The sequence below is a fragment of the Arvicanthis niloticus genome, chromosome 17 (genome assembly GCF_011762505.2).
Source record: "Arvicanthis niloticus isolate mArvNil1 chromosome 17, mArvNil1.pat.X, whole genome shotgun sequence".
Taxonomy (NCBI): domain Eukaryota; kingdom Metazoa; phylum Chordata; class Mammalia; order Rodentia; family Muridae; genus Arvicanthis; species Arvicanthis niloticus.
Window position 1 is genome coordinate 15,079,425 of NC_047674.1, and position 18,258 is coordinate 15,097,682.

At 46.6% G+C, this 18,258-nt stretch overlaps 1 protein-coding gene across 2 annotated transcripts in view; it reads left to right on the forward strand.

Annotated features, from left to right (window-relative positions):
• The first annotated feature begins 2,174 nt into the window (after positions 1–2,174).
• Positions 2,175–18,258, forward strand: part of Drc11 (dynein regulatory complex subunit 11) — a 107,203-nt gene continuing 91,119 nt past the window's right edge. For both annotated transcript variants that reach the window (XM_034521801.1, XM_076914822.1), the window contains exons 1-5: positions 2,175–2,464; positions 10,545–10,869; positions 12,874–12,993; positions 13,874–14,065; positions 15,582–15,653. In XM_034521801.1, coding sequence (XP_034377692.1) covers positions 2,454–2,464; positions 10,545–10,869; positions 12,874–12,993; positions 13,874–14,065; positions 15,582–15,653 — 720 coding nt within the window. In that variant the 5' untranslated portion in view covers positions 2,175–2,453. The remainder of the gene's footprint in view (positions 2,465–10,544; positions 10,870–12,873; positions 12,994–13,873; positions 14,066–15,581; positions 15,654–18,258) is intronic.

Consider the following 18,258-nt stretch of genomic DNA (forward strand, 5'->3'; position numbering starts at 1 on the left):
TACAAACACACCAGGGCAACAGGAAGATCCAAGCCTGTGGTTCTGGCCTCGTGGCTCTGAATACAAAGACGGAGCCATATGTCAGCAGCACCTGCTCCTGTCCTCATCTTGGGAACAGCTGAGGACAGGACAGCTGGGGCAGGGTGGGTTTGGTGACTGTTGATTGACAGGTACTGTGTCTTTTGGCTGAGATGTGCTAAAGGCTCCTCGGCTTTGTCAGGGGAACATTTTCATTGGGGCACAATTAGAGCACCCACACAGAGACAAGAGACCTTCAGCTGTTTGTCCCCTCATCAAGACCACTTGGGGCCTGACACGTAGTCACCTGTCTTCTCAAGGGCATCATCAGGAAAGGTGTAGTTCCCATCTTTATGAGGTGGGAAACTTCGAGTGGTCTTCAAAGACCCAAAAAGCTAGTGATACACGGGATACTCCCGTGTCCATTTGAGTGTGGCCTTGGAAATAGTTGCTTGCACCCTCTGGCTCTCAGTTTCCACCTTGCGTAACTGTCCAGGGAGGTGATGGCCAACGTCACAAGACTATGCTTGAGACCCTAGCATCAAAGTCGGAACTGCATGCCTTCTTCGGCTCTCTGAGCACCATTGTCAAGCACTTGGCTTTTGAAGAGCTCACATGAGACTTGCCTCATAGAGCAGCTGGCACTGCCCTCTGTTAGCTGAGTGCTGACTGGGTTAGTCCTTCTACCTCTGCCTGGGAATGCACGTGAATCAAGGTAGTTTATATGTGTTCTTACAGTTAGGCTGTGGGATCCGGAGTTCTCTATTTACATTTAACACGCTAGTTAAGAGCTTGATGGCTTTCCTACTTGAGACAACTATGTGGCTCCTTATTTTCCCCTGGGAGCTTTGCACTTTGTATTTCGCACTGAAAGCACTTGTTGCTGAGAGCCAGCGTGGCTCCTGGTGTTGTCTTGCTCCCTCTTGGTTCTCCCAGAATACAATAAGAACTTTTTTATATATAAAATTATATTATCTTACATGTCTATATTTCCCTGTGTGGGGGGGGGGGGCACATAGATAAAGGCCAGAATCAACATCAGGTTTCTTCCTCAACTTCTCTCCACCTCATTTTTTGAGACAAAGTCTCTCCCTGAACCTGGATCTTATAAAACAGACTAAATTAGCTGGCAGTGCACCCCAGGGATCCTCTTGTCTGCAAAGGAATCAGAAATGTGTGCCACAGAACCTGGCTTTTTTTCCCCATGGGTGCTTTTTTTCCATGGGGAATTTAATGATCTCCACAATCCTAGAAGCTCCCCCTTCCCCCAAGAACATCAGCGAACCCTTTTTTAGCTGCCCACAGGTCTCCGTCTTACCCCGCCACAGTCACTATGGTTGACTCGGGTTTCCTCGAGGTCAGGACACCTGAGTTGTGCCTGGCCTTTCACCTTTCTCAGCTTTTCCTAACTCCTTTCTCTGTTGAGTTCGTTCATCAAAGAGCATCCCTGAGTGCCTTGGTGTGCTGTCTACCAGGCTGCTTTCCCCACAAAGACTTTGGGAACTGGGCCTACTATAGATCAGGTCTCCATTGCAGCTTCTAGGTGGAGGTTCATATTGCTACTGGGTTGGGGAGAGGTTTGTATCTCCTTTGTTCTCTCCCTTGGTACTGGCATGAAGGGTCTATAGTTTGGGTCTGTTGCTTCCTGTGTCGCTCTCCTCTTTCCCCTCTCCCCTTCACTTTTTCCTCCCTCCCCAATCCTGTCTCTCCATTGCGCGGTTCAGGACATGCCCTTAAAGGAACTGCAGACTCTTTCTAAAGTTTGCCGTTAAATTTCAACATTAACTAAGGATGAAGACTAAAAAGCAGGAAAGAAAGCCTTCTTGCGGGTCGCTAAAGGCTCACATACACAGGGCACCTCCCCCTTATGGAGTGCCGGCTCCTGCGCTTGCCAGAGTGCGCAACTTCTGTGCCCACTCTGTCTGAAGATGGTTAGAGGTCCGTGTCCAAGGTTCCAGGCAGAGCCAGGAGGACGCGGCCAAGCAGGACCTGGAAAGCCCGGCCGTAGCTCCTCCCACCGAATCAGCTGCAGAACTTGCCCCGCCCCCAGCTCCTCAGGAGCCCTTCCTTGCAGTTGCCACGGAAACGGGAAACGCAAGTAGGCACTGCGCAGACATAGAGTCCCTGTTGCTAGGGCCACCTGGAGTCGCTCTAGTGGGAGAAGTGGGGTTCCAGAGCCCGAGGCAGCAACCAGAGCGAGGGAACCCCAGTCAGAGCCTTCGCTCCCGGAGGGTGGCAGCGGGGTGACTAACCCTGCCAAGCTTCTCCCTGCCCTAAGAGACAGGCTGTCCTCCATCCCTGTCTTTCCCTCCAGAGGAACCCCCAACCTCTGAAAACCTCTAGGGGGAGTTCCCCCAACTTCGGCAGTAGGCCAGCCTTTAGAGGCCCAAGAAGAGCTTTCCCGTGGGTGAAGGAAAGACGGAAAGAGGCCAACCATGTCGAACCTGTAAGTGGTGGGTTACTACTGCCTTAGCCGGGGTCGCCTGGACAGAGTGGCTTCTGCCCTTTCCCCTTCTCTCCTCTTCCTCCTCTCCCCTCCTTTTTATCTTTTATCAAGTTCAATATGCCTCGGGAATGACTCTCCCTGTTTTGGCAAGGGACTCTAGACTGTTTCCCTCCTTCCCCAGGGTAAGATCTCCGGGCCTTCATGACATGTCATGGGTGACTGAGGTGGCTTTTCTATTAGTCATAAAGGGGTTGCTTGTGAGAGCACCAGCTCCTAAGTGGAGTTTCAGAAAGATTTGAGGGAAGCATCAGTGCTCTGTTGCTCACCCACCATCCCACCAGGCCTTTGCCCTGTGTGTCTCTGTCCCCACCCTGTGTACTTAGCTCTGCAGTCACTCCACATTCAGAGCACGTGGTATGGCTCTGAATGCTGTTTCCATATTGTTGAAAAGACATCTCCACAGGGCAGAGGCTCACAGCATCAATGCATACCAGCCGTATACCACAGCCCCAACCCCAACTTCTCAATACTGACTTTCAGGAATCCTAAGCGGGGAGGTGAGGTGTGGGGGATGGGGAGATCAGGAGAGCAGACTGAGGCCTGTGGAACTGGAAAGAAGGCTGTTGAACATCAGCTCTCAGCTCCATGGAGATGAAGTAGAAACCTGATAGTGTGGACCGGGGATGGTCCATATGAGACACAGAGCAAGTGTAGGGAAGAAGGCAAGCCTGGGTCAGCAGAAGAAGAGCTAGCACAGCAAAGGACCCAAAGCCCCTCCCTCCATGGGAAAATGGTGCTGGGAGGGAGAACAGGTTCTTCCCAGTGCTCCTAGGGTAAGTCTATGGAGAGGCAAAAATGGAAACCAAACGAGCAGTCTAAGGTCTCTACTCGTAACTGATGGTGAAGTGATGGGCCAGAAAAATCAGTCTGGAGCCAGGAGAGGTGAAATTGCAGTGCAGTGAAAGCCCGAGAGTTTCCCACAGTGGAAAGGGATGGGGTGGTCACCATGGCAGAGGACAGGAGAGGCAGGGAGTTTTGAATGTAAAAACTCTGTTTACCGGGCTGGTGAGATGGCTCAGCTGTTAAGAGCATCTGCTGTTCCTGAGGTCCTGAGTTCAATTCCCAGCAACCACCATATGTAATGGGATCTGATGCCCTCTGCTAGTGTGTCTGAAGACAGCTACGGTGTATAAGTAAAAACAACAAAGGAACAAACAAACAAAACCGAAAGAATACCCAGTGGTGAGGGAGGAGGAGGCCAAGAGGAGTCAGGTGCCACCCTTGATGATGAAAGCCGATGAGAGCCCTTGACCCAGCAGACAGTGCGGGGTATCAGTTTTGTTCAACAAAACTGAATATAGCTGAACATCTGGATGGAAAGCAAAATAGAGTGTTCTGAGAAAAGGGAATACAGAAGATAACAGAGAGGGCAGCAATGTCAGCCACTGAGGATGTGGCACTCAGAGCTAGGAGTTGAGAAGAGAGGGGGTCTAGAGGTGGTATGGATAGCCAGGAGGCCCCTGGAACAGCACACAGCTAGGACAGAAGGGTTCCATGCAGAAGGGGACCCCACATTAAAGAGCATCCCCCATATATGCACATGCACACACACAGAGAGAGAGAGAGAGAGAGAGAGAGAGAGAGAGAGAGAGAGAGAGAGAGAGGAGGAAGAGGGAGAGAGAAAGAGAAAGAGAGAGAAAGAGAGAGGAGCGCTAGGGGGGAGCATGCTAGAAGAGGTGACCATGGTCCCAGTGGGAAGAGGGAAGGTTCCATTACTGTCAAGCACAGGAGATAATTCCCATTTACACACTTAGACTTCCCAAGGACGCTCAGCTCATGGTCCCTCCCCAGCCGTCAAGTGACAGGAAGAATCCATCAAGCTACAGCACGGCCATGTGGTCCTTCTCAGCCCTCACCCCCCACCATCCTGACTTCAAATTTTGTCACGTTTCTACGTTTATGTGCTCAAATCTGAAATCTATCACAGACCATTTAAATCACTAGGCAGTCTTGAGGTTGAAATACAGCTAAATCCTCTGCACCGCCATACCTTGACAAGGCCCCTCAAAAAACCCTCTTAGGGACATGGATCTGCTCCTAAGGATTTGTGAGCACGGGAGGTGGCCAGGTCTGCCTGTACCTAGCTACCTTGAAAGGAAGGGCAGCTTTCTCATTGCTGCACTCTCCCCTTTGACCCCCAACCTGGCCGCAGCCCAAAAAGCAATCCCTTGTCTGCACAAAGAATTATGTGGCCGGCTGCAGTAGCAGCAGAATGCTCGGGACAGGGCAGAAATGTTCCAGGGGTTCTTTGATTGGTGGTGGGTAAGCCACATAAGGGTGTGCCCACAGCACCACAGGTTCTTTGACATTAAACCAAAAGAACACCTGGCTTGTGGTACAACCTGAGCGAACTTGCCACTGGGTATGAGTACAGGAAGTCACTCACGGAAAGCAACTTAGGACAGACTGTTTACAGATAGCCTCTGGCTTACGATGGTTCAACTTACACTCTCTCTGCTTCATGGAGATATAAAAGCCATTGGGATTCAGTAAATGACATACCTATGAGTTATGAAGGTGGATTTGGGCTAATGAATTATACCTGGTTTTCTAGATGCTCAGTCTCAAAAACCCTAATAAAGAGGGAAACAACCACACTGCAGTGTGCCAGGCTGCCGAGACTGGTCATTTTCGTTTAGGATATGTGTGTCAGGCACAGCTATGTATGGGACTGGCTGGATGAGGCCAACAGAGGCAGATGTGGGATTCTTGGCCAAGGACTGGGAGGAGGAAGGCTTGGGAGTGACAGTTGGACTGAACAGGATTCTCTTAGAGTGGTGGAAACATTCTAGAGCTGGACAGTGGTGCTGGCTATACAGCACAGTGAATACACTAAAGCCGAAACATTGCACCCATGAAGGCAAGGTCCCTGGTGGGTTGTAAAATATGTCTCCATGATGCTCTTGCTGTACCTCAGCTCACATTATCATCATGGGTCCCACACAAGCAGAAGGACCAGACACAGCAGGGATGGTGTGTGGGCTCATGCCACGCCAGGTCTATGAGGGAGGCCAGCACTCCACAGGCCGATGTGGCCTAGGCATGGTTGTTAGATCCCGGGCAGGCCAGAATGGTGGAGTGTGACTATAGATACATAGAAGGGATCAAGGCAGGAAACCAGTCTCCAAGGATCGGGTCTGTCAGAAAGAGATGGAGCCATCGTCAGTGGTTTAGAAATCAGGTCAAGACATGGAATCCACTGGTTTATCTACCACTCCACATTTCTCTTCAAGCAGAGCAACGGCTTAGGGTCCTTGAAAGGTGCAGGTGAGGAAGCGAGAAGCTTCAGGCTAGAGGGAGGACCTGTGGGGCTCCAGCCATCAAGAGTGTCTTTGACTCAGTGTTACAGCTATAGCCAATCTGCCATGGCCTTGAAAGGCCCCTGCTGCCCTAACCCTGTCTGAAGTAAATGCATGAGGGCATAGACTCTATGCAGGCCACAGACCCTACATGAGCCTGCCTGGCTGCATCTCCCTGCCTGGCTGATCACGGCATCCAGTCACCCTGCATTTCTGCTCCATTGGGGCATCTGGAGAATCCCATGATGGAAGCCTGAGTCTCTTGATGCGTGTGGGTCTGGGTGAGGTGAAGCTGCCCACCCACACTGTTAGGAGACTGCCTCCTTATAGTGCTTGCTGCAGAGATAAGCAATTTGAAGTATAAGTTGCTGTGGTTGTTTAAATAAGAATGCCCCCCATTGGCTCGTATATTTGAATATAGAATCCCAGTTAGTGGAACTGTTTGGGAAGGATGAGGAGGTGTGACCGTGTTGGAGGAGGTATGACAATGGGGGAGGGCTTTGAGGTTTCAAAAGCTCACAACACTCCCAGTTAGTTCGTCTGCTTCCTAGCGTACTGATAAGATGTAAGCTCTTGGCTACTGCTCCAGCACCTGCCTCCCTGCCCTCAGCCATACTCTCTGCCGTGACAGTCATGGACCCTAATCCTCTGGACCCATGTTCGTCCAATTAAATCTTTTTCTAAGTTACTTCGGTCATAGTTTGTTATGGTAATTGAAAATTTACCAAGACAGTTGTCTTTCATCCTTTAATATTCATTCCATGCCTACATTAAAATTACACTTACTCCCAGTTCCTAGTTTTTGTTCATATTAAATTGTATGTGTGTGTATATATGTGTGTGTGTGTGTGTGTGTGTGTGTGTGTGTATGTGTGTGTATGTGTATGTGTATGTGTATGTGTATGTGTATGTGTATGTGTATGTGTATGTGTATGTGTATGTATATGTGTATATGATTTAATCACCCCCAGACTTTTCTGTTTTCTGTTTTGTATCTTTGGGCAGGAGCAGATCTTGTCTTCTGTTTGTTCTCAACTTCTGTATTCTAGAATTTTCTTCAGCTACATCTGTGTAGCCCCCAGTATCCTTTAATGCATTTTGTTTGAACTGAGATGTATCTGGAGTTTCTCTCTATTTTTTTCTCTGCCCTTCATTTATGTAGGTGTTGTCTGAGCCTTGCAACCTTTCTGTTTTAATGGATGTCATTTACTGTCATGGTTTCCTTGCATTTGGCAGTTAAACCATGTACAAAGAGCAGTGTTAAAACAATATTTTTTGTCAACCCCCTCTTTCTCTTTTACTCCTAATTTCCAGGGTCATATTATTTCATATTAGTAATACCTGCCATTAGCTACTAAGTTTGTAGGGAGCAAAATGCCCTATAATAATCAGAGCTCTGAATTCCTGGCAGTCCTGTTCCATTCTGTGAGAAGCTACCAAGCAGGGCACTCTTTCCCTAGCAGAATCTTCTAATTGTTGTTGAGTTTTGGGAAGTTCGGTGCTTGCACACACTGCAGACAGTGTCAGGTGCCACACTCAGCTTCCTACCTCAATGGGATGGAAGACAGGAAAAGCTCTGATCTGGGATTCACACAGTCTTTGCTTCTCATGGTGACCTTGTGTCTGTGCATGGCAACTACCCATGTTTGCTTTCTTCCTGACAAACAGGAAGCATAAAGTTTAACAGGCAGACAATGAGCCCTGGAGCCAGAACTTCAAGATATGGAGTCTGCTCTCATATCTGTGACTTGAACAATAGCTTCTGAATGCTTTAGTCTCCACGTATATAAACCAGAGCAATCATTTATATGTCATTTCTGTCACCATTATCACACTACCACCATCACCACCATCACCACAATCATGGCCACCATCACCACCATCATGACCACCATCACCACCATCAACCACCATCACTACCATCAACCACTATCACCATCATCAACCACCATCAACCACCATCATGACCACCATCACCTCCATCAACCACCATCACTACCATCAACCACCATCACCATCATCAACCACCATCATGACCACCATCATGACCACCATCACCATCATCATGACCACCATCACCACCATCAACCACAATCATGACCACCATCACTACCATCATGGCCACCATCACCACCATCATGACCACCATCACCACCGTCATGACCACCATCACCATCATCAATCATGACCACCATCAACCACCATCACCACCATCAACCATCACCACAATCAACCACCATCATGAACACCATCACCATAATCAACCACCATCATGACCACCATGACCATCATCAACTACCACTACCACCATCATGACCATCACCACCATCATGACCACCATCACCATCAACTACCATTACCACCATCACCATCATTAACTACCACTACCAACATCACCACCATCATGACCACCATCACCACCATCATAAACACCAATCACCACCATCAACCACCATCATGACCACCATCACCACCATCACGACTATCATCACTATCACCACCATCATGATCATCACCACTATCACCACTATCATGACCACCATCACCATCATCACCCTTTCCAGAGAAGCCTCTGTCCATTTACCAGCTATTTTCCATCTTAATTCTTAAGTATATATATATTTAAAAAGCAAAATAAAAAATGGATAGGGGGAATCTCAGAACAGGCAGGGTGAGCAAATCCAATGACAAAACTATCCAGAGACAGAGGGGATGGGTGGTGCCCTGGTAGTCCCTTTGGTGAATGATGTCCCCAGCCTTCAGCTGACCCCTACCCCAGGAAGGGCATGGAACAGTTCACATTTCACATGCTTATCCAATGAGCTTCTGATTGTATAGACTCTGCCCAGTAAAGTGAAGCAAGAGGAACCAGCCCAGAGCTGATTTAATATGATTTAATCACCCCCCCCCCCAGACTTTTCTGTTTTCTGTTTTATATCTTTGGGCAGGAGCAGATCTTGTCTTCTGTATGTTCTCAACTTCTGTATTCTAGAATTTTCTTCAGCTAGATCTGTGTAGCCAGACATTGTATGTCAGCAGCTTGTTAATAAAAATTCCAGGTCTCACTTGCCTTGGGATTCATCCGGTAGGCTAGACTGGCTGGCCAGTGAGTCTCTAGGGATCCCTGTTTTTCTGCCTCTCAAGTGTTGGGATTATAAGAGTGTGACATCATACTCAGCTTTTTAAAAAAGTAAATTCAAGTCTGTATGCTTGTGAGGCTGAACTATCTCAGGGCAACTGCAAGGCAGTTGTGTCCTGAGAAATGACATGAAGGTTGACCTACACACACACCAAGAATCTGAAGGGCTAGGTCTAGTGTTATTATGAGAAGGTTATTAGACCCCTTTTGCCTCCAAATATCTGCAGGGTTTTCTATGGCCACTTTAGCCCATATAGCTCCTAAATAAAAGACACAGAGACCTGGTATTTTTGTTAACAAGCTGCTGGCACTCTGCTAGGCTGATTCTGAACTATTCTAACCCAACTAGGCTGTTAATGACCCGATAAATGCCCCTTTACTTGCCATCTGAATCTTGCTCTGGCATGTTCTGCTCCATGTGTGTCCCCATGGTGAATTCTCTGATGTCTCCGCGTGGCCTCTCCACACCTTTTGTCTCTTTCTGCTGTTCTCTCTGTACCTGGGACCCTCTCACAAGGATCCAATGTTCCACCTCCATTGTCCTCTCCTGCCCAGTCATAGACTGATAGTTCTTTATTAACCAATCAGAGATGATTGAAAACAACTTTTAGATAACATTGAGACTAGAGATGCTTGACCATGCCATCGTCCAAACTTTAACCAGATGTCTGAGCACAAAAATCACTATCTGAATATACAGTATATATCTGAATATACAAGACCAACACCCAACAGCTAGGGATATAGTATGGTGGTAGAACACCTAGCATGCACAAAGCACTGAATTCTTACCTTAGCACAGGAAAAAATATTTACTACAATCAAACTTGATGCAGAGTCATAAGTCTCTCTGGAGCATACATAGCTTTATCCACAGTGTCTGTACACATCTAACTTTACAATGTAATGTGGAATTACTTTCCAACATCATAGTTTCAATGTACACTACCCATCATATATACATCATATAAATGTGTGTATATATATGTGTGTGTGTGTGTGTGTGTGTATATGTATACACACAAATATATATATATATATATATATATATATATATATATATATATGTATACATTTAAATAAATAAGTCAGTTCTGGATATAAATTACTTTATTATTTAAATTAGTTTAGTAACCAGCTTCACAGACATGCTGAAGAGCAATTATATTATTTATAAAGAAGCTTTTAATATTTATTTATTGTATATGGTTACACTGTAGCTGTCCTCAAACACACCAGAAGAGGGCATCAGATTCCATTATAGATGGTTGTGAGCCACCATGTGGTTGCTGGGAATTGAACTCAGGACTTCTGGAAGAGCAGTCAGTTCTCTTAACCACTGAACCATCTCTCCAGCCCATAAAGAAGCTTTTAAAACTGTTTACTAATCATAGCAATGGTTTTGCAAAACAACATTCAAAACCCACAAGTATTTCAAAACACCATAAGTTGTCCAGAGAGCCTTCCAGCCACTTACCATGTCCTGAATTCACCCCTGCCTGTGTGTTCTGTTAGTGATGCCAAATGTGCCCAGTGGATAACACTTATCCATGAGGTTGTCTAAACTCTGTGTCTTCCCCAGAATGTACAATAAGATGTGGCACCAGACCCAAGAAGCCCTCAATTCTCTGCTTGACAAAGAGTCTCAGAAGATGACCGAACCACAAAGAAACAAGGTCATAGTCTTTCATATGTTAGCCACCTTCTACATAAAGTATGTGCAGATCTTCAGGAACATGGAGAATGTCTACGACCAGATAGTCCATCCACAGAAACGCATGCTGATCCGCAAGGTCCTGGATGGAGTGATGGGTCGCATTCTGGAACTGAAGAATGAGATGGTAGAGCTGGAAATGACTGAGTTTCATTATTTTGATGATATCTTACAGGACCTGAAGTTGTCTCCCGTGAGTGTTTTGTTACTGTTTTCCTTGCTGGGGTTTTGTTGTAAATAAGATATGTAAGGCTGTGTCCGATTATCTGCAGACTTCTTAGCCAGGTTTAAACAAGATGACCATGTTGAATTAAAAGCCTGAACATTCTCTTCACTCACACCCCACCATCATGATGCAGGTGTTGGCTGCTTCCTTGTCTATACTGATCAATCTCTACACAGCCCTTGGGTCTGTTTGACCCTGAGGTCCGTTATCACAGAGATGCCACACTGTCAAGATGGTTGAAATGGAGTGAACTGGACTCTTACAAAAACCCCATAGCCCAAGCTCTCCCATTCTCTCTGGGCCACACCCCCAGCTGGTTCCACAATGCCCTACTGCTTCTTATCCTGCCTTCACTGGGTGGTAACCTTGAATGGCTCAGTTCTCATGCCCAGCTGAATGCACCTCTTTCTTTGCTTTGGGTCAGTACTGACCCAGTAAGTTTACAGCTGTGGCCTTTGCTCCTTGGCCTCAGCAGAAGGAAATATCCCTCCTTATTGCCCAAGGAGCCCCTCTCTACCACCTGGTGGCTGGGGCATCTCCTGTGGTCATTCAAACCCTGCCACCTAGCCTTTTCCTCCTTGCTGACAGAAATCTGCCTGAGGTGCCTCTAATATCCTGGCTGGCTTTGCTCCCAGAGACCACTGAACACCTCATTTCTTCCAGCTGTGGGCCCTAGGAGTTCACCCTTGGTTTTGAAAAGATGGTTCCCTCAAGTGAAATTAAAAAGACAAAATCTCTTTACACGGAGCTTAATGTCTCTTCACTTTTAAAACATTTTGACTTTTGCAAAGGTCCTTTCTCTTTCTGGGGAAGACTCTTCTTGTACTGTTATCTGATGACATCAAAATAGACTAAAGAGAGAAATTGGAATGAGTCCAAAACATTCCAGAATTTGCACGTGCATTTTATAAGTTTATAAGAACAAAAGCTAGAACAGCACATTGAGTCAGGTGTGCTTGGCTCGCCAGTGTGAAAGCATGAAGAACAGCAAGGACCAAATGTGAAATTTAATTAGTAAGGTGACATTCAAGCTCTAAATCTAATTTCAAGGCTGTTAAATGGTTACAGACTAAAGAGGTTTGGGGGCTTACATCCCAGGACCCCTCCATTTCCCCTTCTATTCACAGTGCCCTGAGCTTTCAGCTGCTCACTGTCCTTATAACTAAGAAGTGCTGCCGCTGTGAGAAAACAACTATGCACAGGGAGGAGAGGGGAGACAGGGGACCAGACATCGCCCTGGAAGTCTATATTGTAGGATGTAACACCAACAGTGTTCTCTACCAGCCTTGGAACTGATAGATGGGCAAGCCATATGATGTCTTTGGCATGCAAGGGCCAGAACATTGGGCCACCAGTAGTATCTAGGGTCTGTAAAGAGTGTAGTGGCAAAGAAGCAAGCCTTGGGAATGTCCCTGACTTTGGAATGGAACATTCAGCCAGGATCCTCCACGCTTGGCCACTGTGGCCACTCTCTCACAAAGTCCACACTTTGGACAGCCCCCAGGTGCTCACATGGTAGGACTTATGTCCTCATCACAGAGACTGAGACACCTGGGAAGTTGTATCAGGCCGGCCCTCCCTGAGAGAGTCTGAAGCAGGAAGTGGATGGTCTGTCTCTGATCTGAACTGGCTTCCCCAATCTGACAGCCCTTGGAGCCTTGGTCAACTGGAAACTCTAAAGATTGGAAGGAACAGAGTTAGAGCCAGAAGGAAAGTGAAGGAGGAAGAACAATCCATCTTTATCCCCACCCCTGCCCTTGGTCCCATGAGTTCCTCAAGATGCTATGTCACTAGCTGGCCTTAAACTCAGATCTCCATGCTTCTGCAGCAGGCATCCTTACCCAATGACCCACCTCTCTAGCCCTACCCCCAAGCAAGTCTCATTGATTTGCTCACTCCACCATGATTCCAGGTGAACCCGAATCCTGGGATCCTAACAGAATGGTCTTCCATTTCTCTTCCCTTCTTCAGCAACAGTTGGATGTCCCCATACCGAGGTATTTTCTGAAGGAGAGGTTGGAAGTCATAAAAGGAAGAGAGAAGATCCTTGCTCAGATCTTAACCGAATGTGGCTTGAACCTCCCTGACATGGTTTGTATTGTTTTAAAAAGTGTTCATCGTGGTCTTTGTAAACTGCTCTACCATGCCCCTGACTGTGTAAGAAACTCTTTATTTTCAAGGTGAGGAAGGCATCTCCCTTCCCAGCTTGCTATATGAGGTCTAGACAGGATTACATAACTCTTCCATTGACTCTGCCCTCTTCCAAATGTAAGATCCCTTCTTTAATTACTATTGCTGCACGTATATGCATTATATATACACTATGTAATTAAATATAGTATATATAAGATAGTATATTATGTAATGTATCATATATATTCATACATGTATATACTACCTACCACTTTCATTTAACATTGCTCATGTGTACATGTGAAACAGGATTTCCACTTAGAATTGGTCTTTTTATTTGGGAACTTGTCCCTGGAAGAAACTAATTCTCCCACTCTTAGTAGTATGGAGCATCCCCCTGATTGGCAGCTGGTGTAGATCCCAGCCCACTGTGGTGGTAGCGTCCCTCCGCAGATGGACCTAGGCTGTATAGAAAGATAGCGAGCAGTGAGCCTGGAAACAAGCTGGTAAGCAGTGTGCCTTTGTGGTGTTTGTTTCAAGCTCCTGTCTTGAACACCCGCCTTGGCTTCCCTTGATGTTGAACTGTGACTTGTAAAGTGAAAGAATAAAGAAAACCTTACTCTCCAGGTTGCTTTTGGACATAATGTCCATCACAGCAACAGAAAATCAAACTAGGCACATTATGTTTTTAAGTCAGGGTCACAGTCTACAGTTGGCATAGTGTAGCATACGCTAGCAGCAAGCACTCTCACTTGCTGAGTCATCTCATGAGTTCAATTCACATGTATAATATTGATTTGCCTGATTTTCTTTTGGTTGTATTCCCCAACCCCCGCAGAAATACGCTGTAAAGAGTATAGCATTGGAAGAGGCCGTTAAAATGATCCAGATAGCCGAGCGCGCAAGGCAGGGCCGCCTCAGGGCGCTGTTCATGAAGCAGATTTTCCTTCAGGAGTGCAGAGCCAGGGAGATGAAGCTGTTGGGACAGAGACTTTCAGACACCGGCTTGGCAGCACTCCAGATTCAGAAAGTACGGACTTGGGGGATGGGGCTTCTGGATGGGGGAGGAGAGGACAGGCAACATGTTCCAGCCTTGGGGCTGAACTCTGAAATGCAAAACCCAAAGCCCTACCTATAGGAAAGCTGGGTTGAGTTAGCAAACCCCACAAAGATTTATTGGCTTAGCCTGGAGAAACATCGTCTTGTTTTTGTTTTGTTTATTGTAAACTAGGATGTTTAAGATGCAGAACACTGTGTTCAAAGACTGCCAAAAGGGCACCAGTAATTGTTGGAAAGAATGTAGCTAGAATCCAGTGAAGATGAAAATTCACAATGAGGTTTTAAAAAAAAAAATCAAAACCACATCCACGCTGAGACAGTTGCAGAGAGGAGAGGCCAGAAGCAGCTCGTCTGAGCTTGAAAACAGGCTCTCCACTTAGCACACTCCAGCCACCATGACTAAGGGCCAGAACCTCGGAATTCCTTCTCCAGGGGCCCATGGGGACCAATTTCACTTCTCAGATACTATAACTAGAGTGTACCCTGCCTTTCTCCTAATGGCAGGCAAGGTTTCTTGTGGAAAATGTAGACTACATCCGTGTGGCACCAATAAGAACTAAATTTAAAAGAAAACAAGTATGGGGCCATACCAAGGAGCCTGGAGGGCAGGACACTGTCCCAGCTGTGCATGGGTAGACAGAGAGAAGGCAGTGGGAAGGACAGACAGATCCCTTTCTTTGCTGTCTCTGTGGCCTCATGACCCTAAGCTAAGCTTTGGTTGTGGAGGTTTGGGAGGCTCCTTCCCACGTTGCTTTAGAAGATTTTGGTTCTATAACCATGAAGTACTATCCTCAGGTCTAGCTTCACTCTTCTGATTGCCAGAAGTTTCTTTTAAAGACTCTCAAGTAAGATTCAAAGACAGCTACAGGTCATTTCTGTAATTGTCCTTCTTTAAAACTGTTGAGTGTGGGGCTACAGAGATGGCTCAGTGGTTAAGAGCACTGGCTGCTCTTCCAGAGGACCTGGATTCAAGTCCTAGTACCTACATGGCAGCTTGCAACCATCTGTAACTTCAGTTTCTGATACTTTCCTCTGGTCTCTGTGGCTGTTGGCACTATGAATTGCATATACATACAAAACATTCCAACAGAGAACATAAAATAAAATCTTAAGAAACTTGCTACCTCATCCAGCCTTGACCTGAGGGGTTGAGCCTAGTCCTATTGGATGCTGTGTTCCGTTGATATTGCTGGGAGGCCTGCTCCTTCCTGAAGGGAAATGGAGGATCCAGGGAAGAAGGGAGGTTGGGGGAGAAGGAGCTAGGAGGAGGAGAGGAAGAGCAGGCTGCAGGCAGGATGTGTTTTTTGAGAGAAGAGTAAATAAAACAAAAAAGTATTACAAAAGAAAAGAAAGTTGCTGCCTGTTACCCCAACATTTAAAAAAAAAATAACACCAGTGTGCAGGCTGGAACTGATTGTTACGATACTTGGGACGGGCAGTTTCTACAGGAGAACTTCTTCCAGGAGTAATTAGGCATTTGCTTGCAGGTTTGGCGAGGTTTCTATCAGTGCAAGAAAACAGTGAAGGAGCGGGAAGAGGAGATGGTATTCCTGGGTATGGTAAGTTCACTACATAGAGAGTAGCGCCTGTGGGGTGTGCAACTTCTCCAGGGAGTTTCCAAGAAAAGGAAGGAAACCTGAATAGGTGTCTTAAGAGACTGGAAGTGTCTGGCTGATCAGAAGCCTGCAGGGGATCCAAGAGGTCAGGAGTGTCCATCATATGTCTCTGCAAAATGCAGAGTGCTCCAGATGGAAGACAGGCTGCAGAGTCAGAAATATCCCCCGCTTGACTGGTGTCAGCAGAGCCCTTGGCTTCATGAGGGTCTTTCGGGTGAGAATGGAATTGTTTTGATCCAGCTGGGGTTGAAGGGCCCACTTCCACAGTGATTAGCAAGTCACAGGTTAGAATACACTTGTTGTGTATTGCTATCTAGCTGTGTCAACATAAAACAGCAGCTTGGGCAACCACCTGTGTTATGGCACATGTCCCATGGCTCAGGAGACTGGCACAGCTTCATTCTCTGCCTGGTGTCATATGGCTGCTGTTGTACCATTGAGGCTAGGTTCTCAACTGAGGTTCGGGTGGGGAAGGATCTGCCTCCAAGGTCATGAAGTCATGGATGGCATCCCTCCTTGTGGACAGTAAGACTAGCATCATCAGTTCTTTGGCAGATCCCAGCTGGAGACAGCTCAGAGCCTGGTCTCATGGACCTTCGAGTCTTCCATGTGGCAGTGTGCTTCCCCAGAGACATCTGGGAAGAAGGTCTACACATTGCATGCAGTCCTTCACCATTGCCCTGTCGTTAGTTAAACGTGAGTAAAAGGCCTCAAAGAGGGGTTACAGCAGGGTTTAGGGACCCGGAGGCAGGGCACTGGAATCCCTTTAGAGCAGCATTTCTCAACCTGTGGGTTGCAACCCCAGTGGGCGTTAAACAACTGTTTCGACAAGTTCACCTAAGACCACCAGAAAACACAGATATTTATATTAATATTTGTAACAGAGGCAAAATTACAGTTATGAAATAGCAATAAAATAATTTTATGGTTGGTGGTCAAATGTCACAGCATTTGGAAGGTTGAGAACCACTGCCTTAGAGTCTGGTACAAGGGGTCCTCAGCATCTTTTGTGCATGGAGTATGGGGCCTCCGAATGCCCATGGCTCTTAGGGCCTCTGAACAGGGCTCATGTATTCAGAAGCCACAAGAAACCTTAATTCAGCAGATTCTCCAGGTTAGTCAGGGAGTTGGGCACCAAGAACAGTGGTCTTTACCCAGTGCTTCAGCAAAGTCAGAGTGTTAGCAGCCTCCAGAGCCGTTCGGAAAACCAGGGTGGAGCTGACCCCAGTCAGAGCAGTGGAGGTAGCTCAGGTGGTACTGTGTACCTGTATGGCTGATTACTAATGCCAGTGCAAGCTAGCGCTTCCTGAGGCTTGAGGCGCTTGTCCATGAAGGAGAAGAAGTACATCCACACCCTGTTCCACTCATCAACCTAAGTATTTCAGATACAGTCAGACTCTGGAGAGAGCACTTCTGTTGCCAAAACAAGACAAAACAAAACCAATGAAATAGAATTGATTTTCACTTGGGAGGCAGAGTGAATTGCCAACAAGAAGCGGCTTCGGTCAAACACCATCTCTGTCATAGTTGGGGCTGTGCAGACCACGGTGAGGTGGAGTTATGAACCAAGGCCACTGCTCCACACACACACACACACACACACACACACACACACACACACACCCGCCATCACTGCAGCAAAACACCTGCTCAATTCCGCCCCTGCTGCCACCTCCATAGCCTGTGCAAGTGGATGAAGGGCCGCTGTTGTTGAGTGTTCATAGAGAGAGGGACTGGGCCTTTTTTTTTTTTTTAACATGTCTTCAAATTATTGTTGGAAAATAAATCATAAGCAGTTTCTAACCCCCTTCAAAACATAACACTCGGAAAAGGGACAAGAAGCATTGGGTCAAACCAGAGAAAGAGACAATAGAAGAAGAAAGCAAGCTTGGCTGTGGACTTCAGGTCAAAAACACAAACCAAAAACTGAATAAGCCTTAGACAGTACCTAGTTGGTTACATAGCCTTGACACCTGAAATGCCACACGCTCACAATGGGCTGGGCCTCTCAGATCAGTCATCAACCAAGACAATCCCTCACAAACATGGCTGCAGGCCAGTCTGATTGCCCAGTGTGCAGGAGGCAGAGAGTAAGGATTCACAGAGGAAGTCTGCTGGCTAAACTAGCCAAATCCAGTTCATGTGAAAGACCCTGACTCCTTGTATAAGGTAAAGGTCAATCACTGAAGACCTCCAACATCAGCCTCTGGCCTCCACGCGCATGCACCATACACGCACAGGTATGCCTACACACATACAAGTGCCCACATAAACACACACACACACACACACACACACCACATACATATACATGTAAAAAATAAACTGCTTATATTGGCTGTTTTACTTTAAAAATCAAATTAGCAATCTAAGGCTCATAGCATTTATTTAAGTACCAAGTAAAAATTCACAGTAGTCAAACTTTTGACTCAATTGCTTCTATTTGAGTAAACTTCCGTTTAATGTGATTCAGTCTACATTTATTTACTGGCCATCTTCTGTATTAAAAAAAAAAAAAGTTCAGAATCCCAGGTAATGACCAAACACT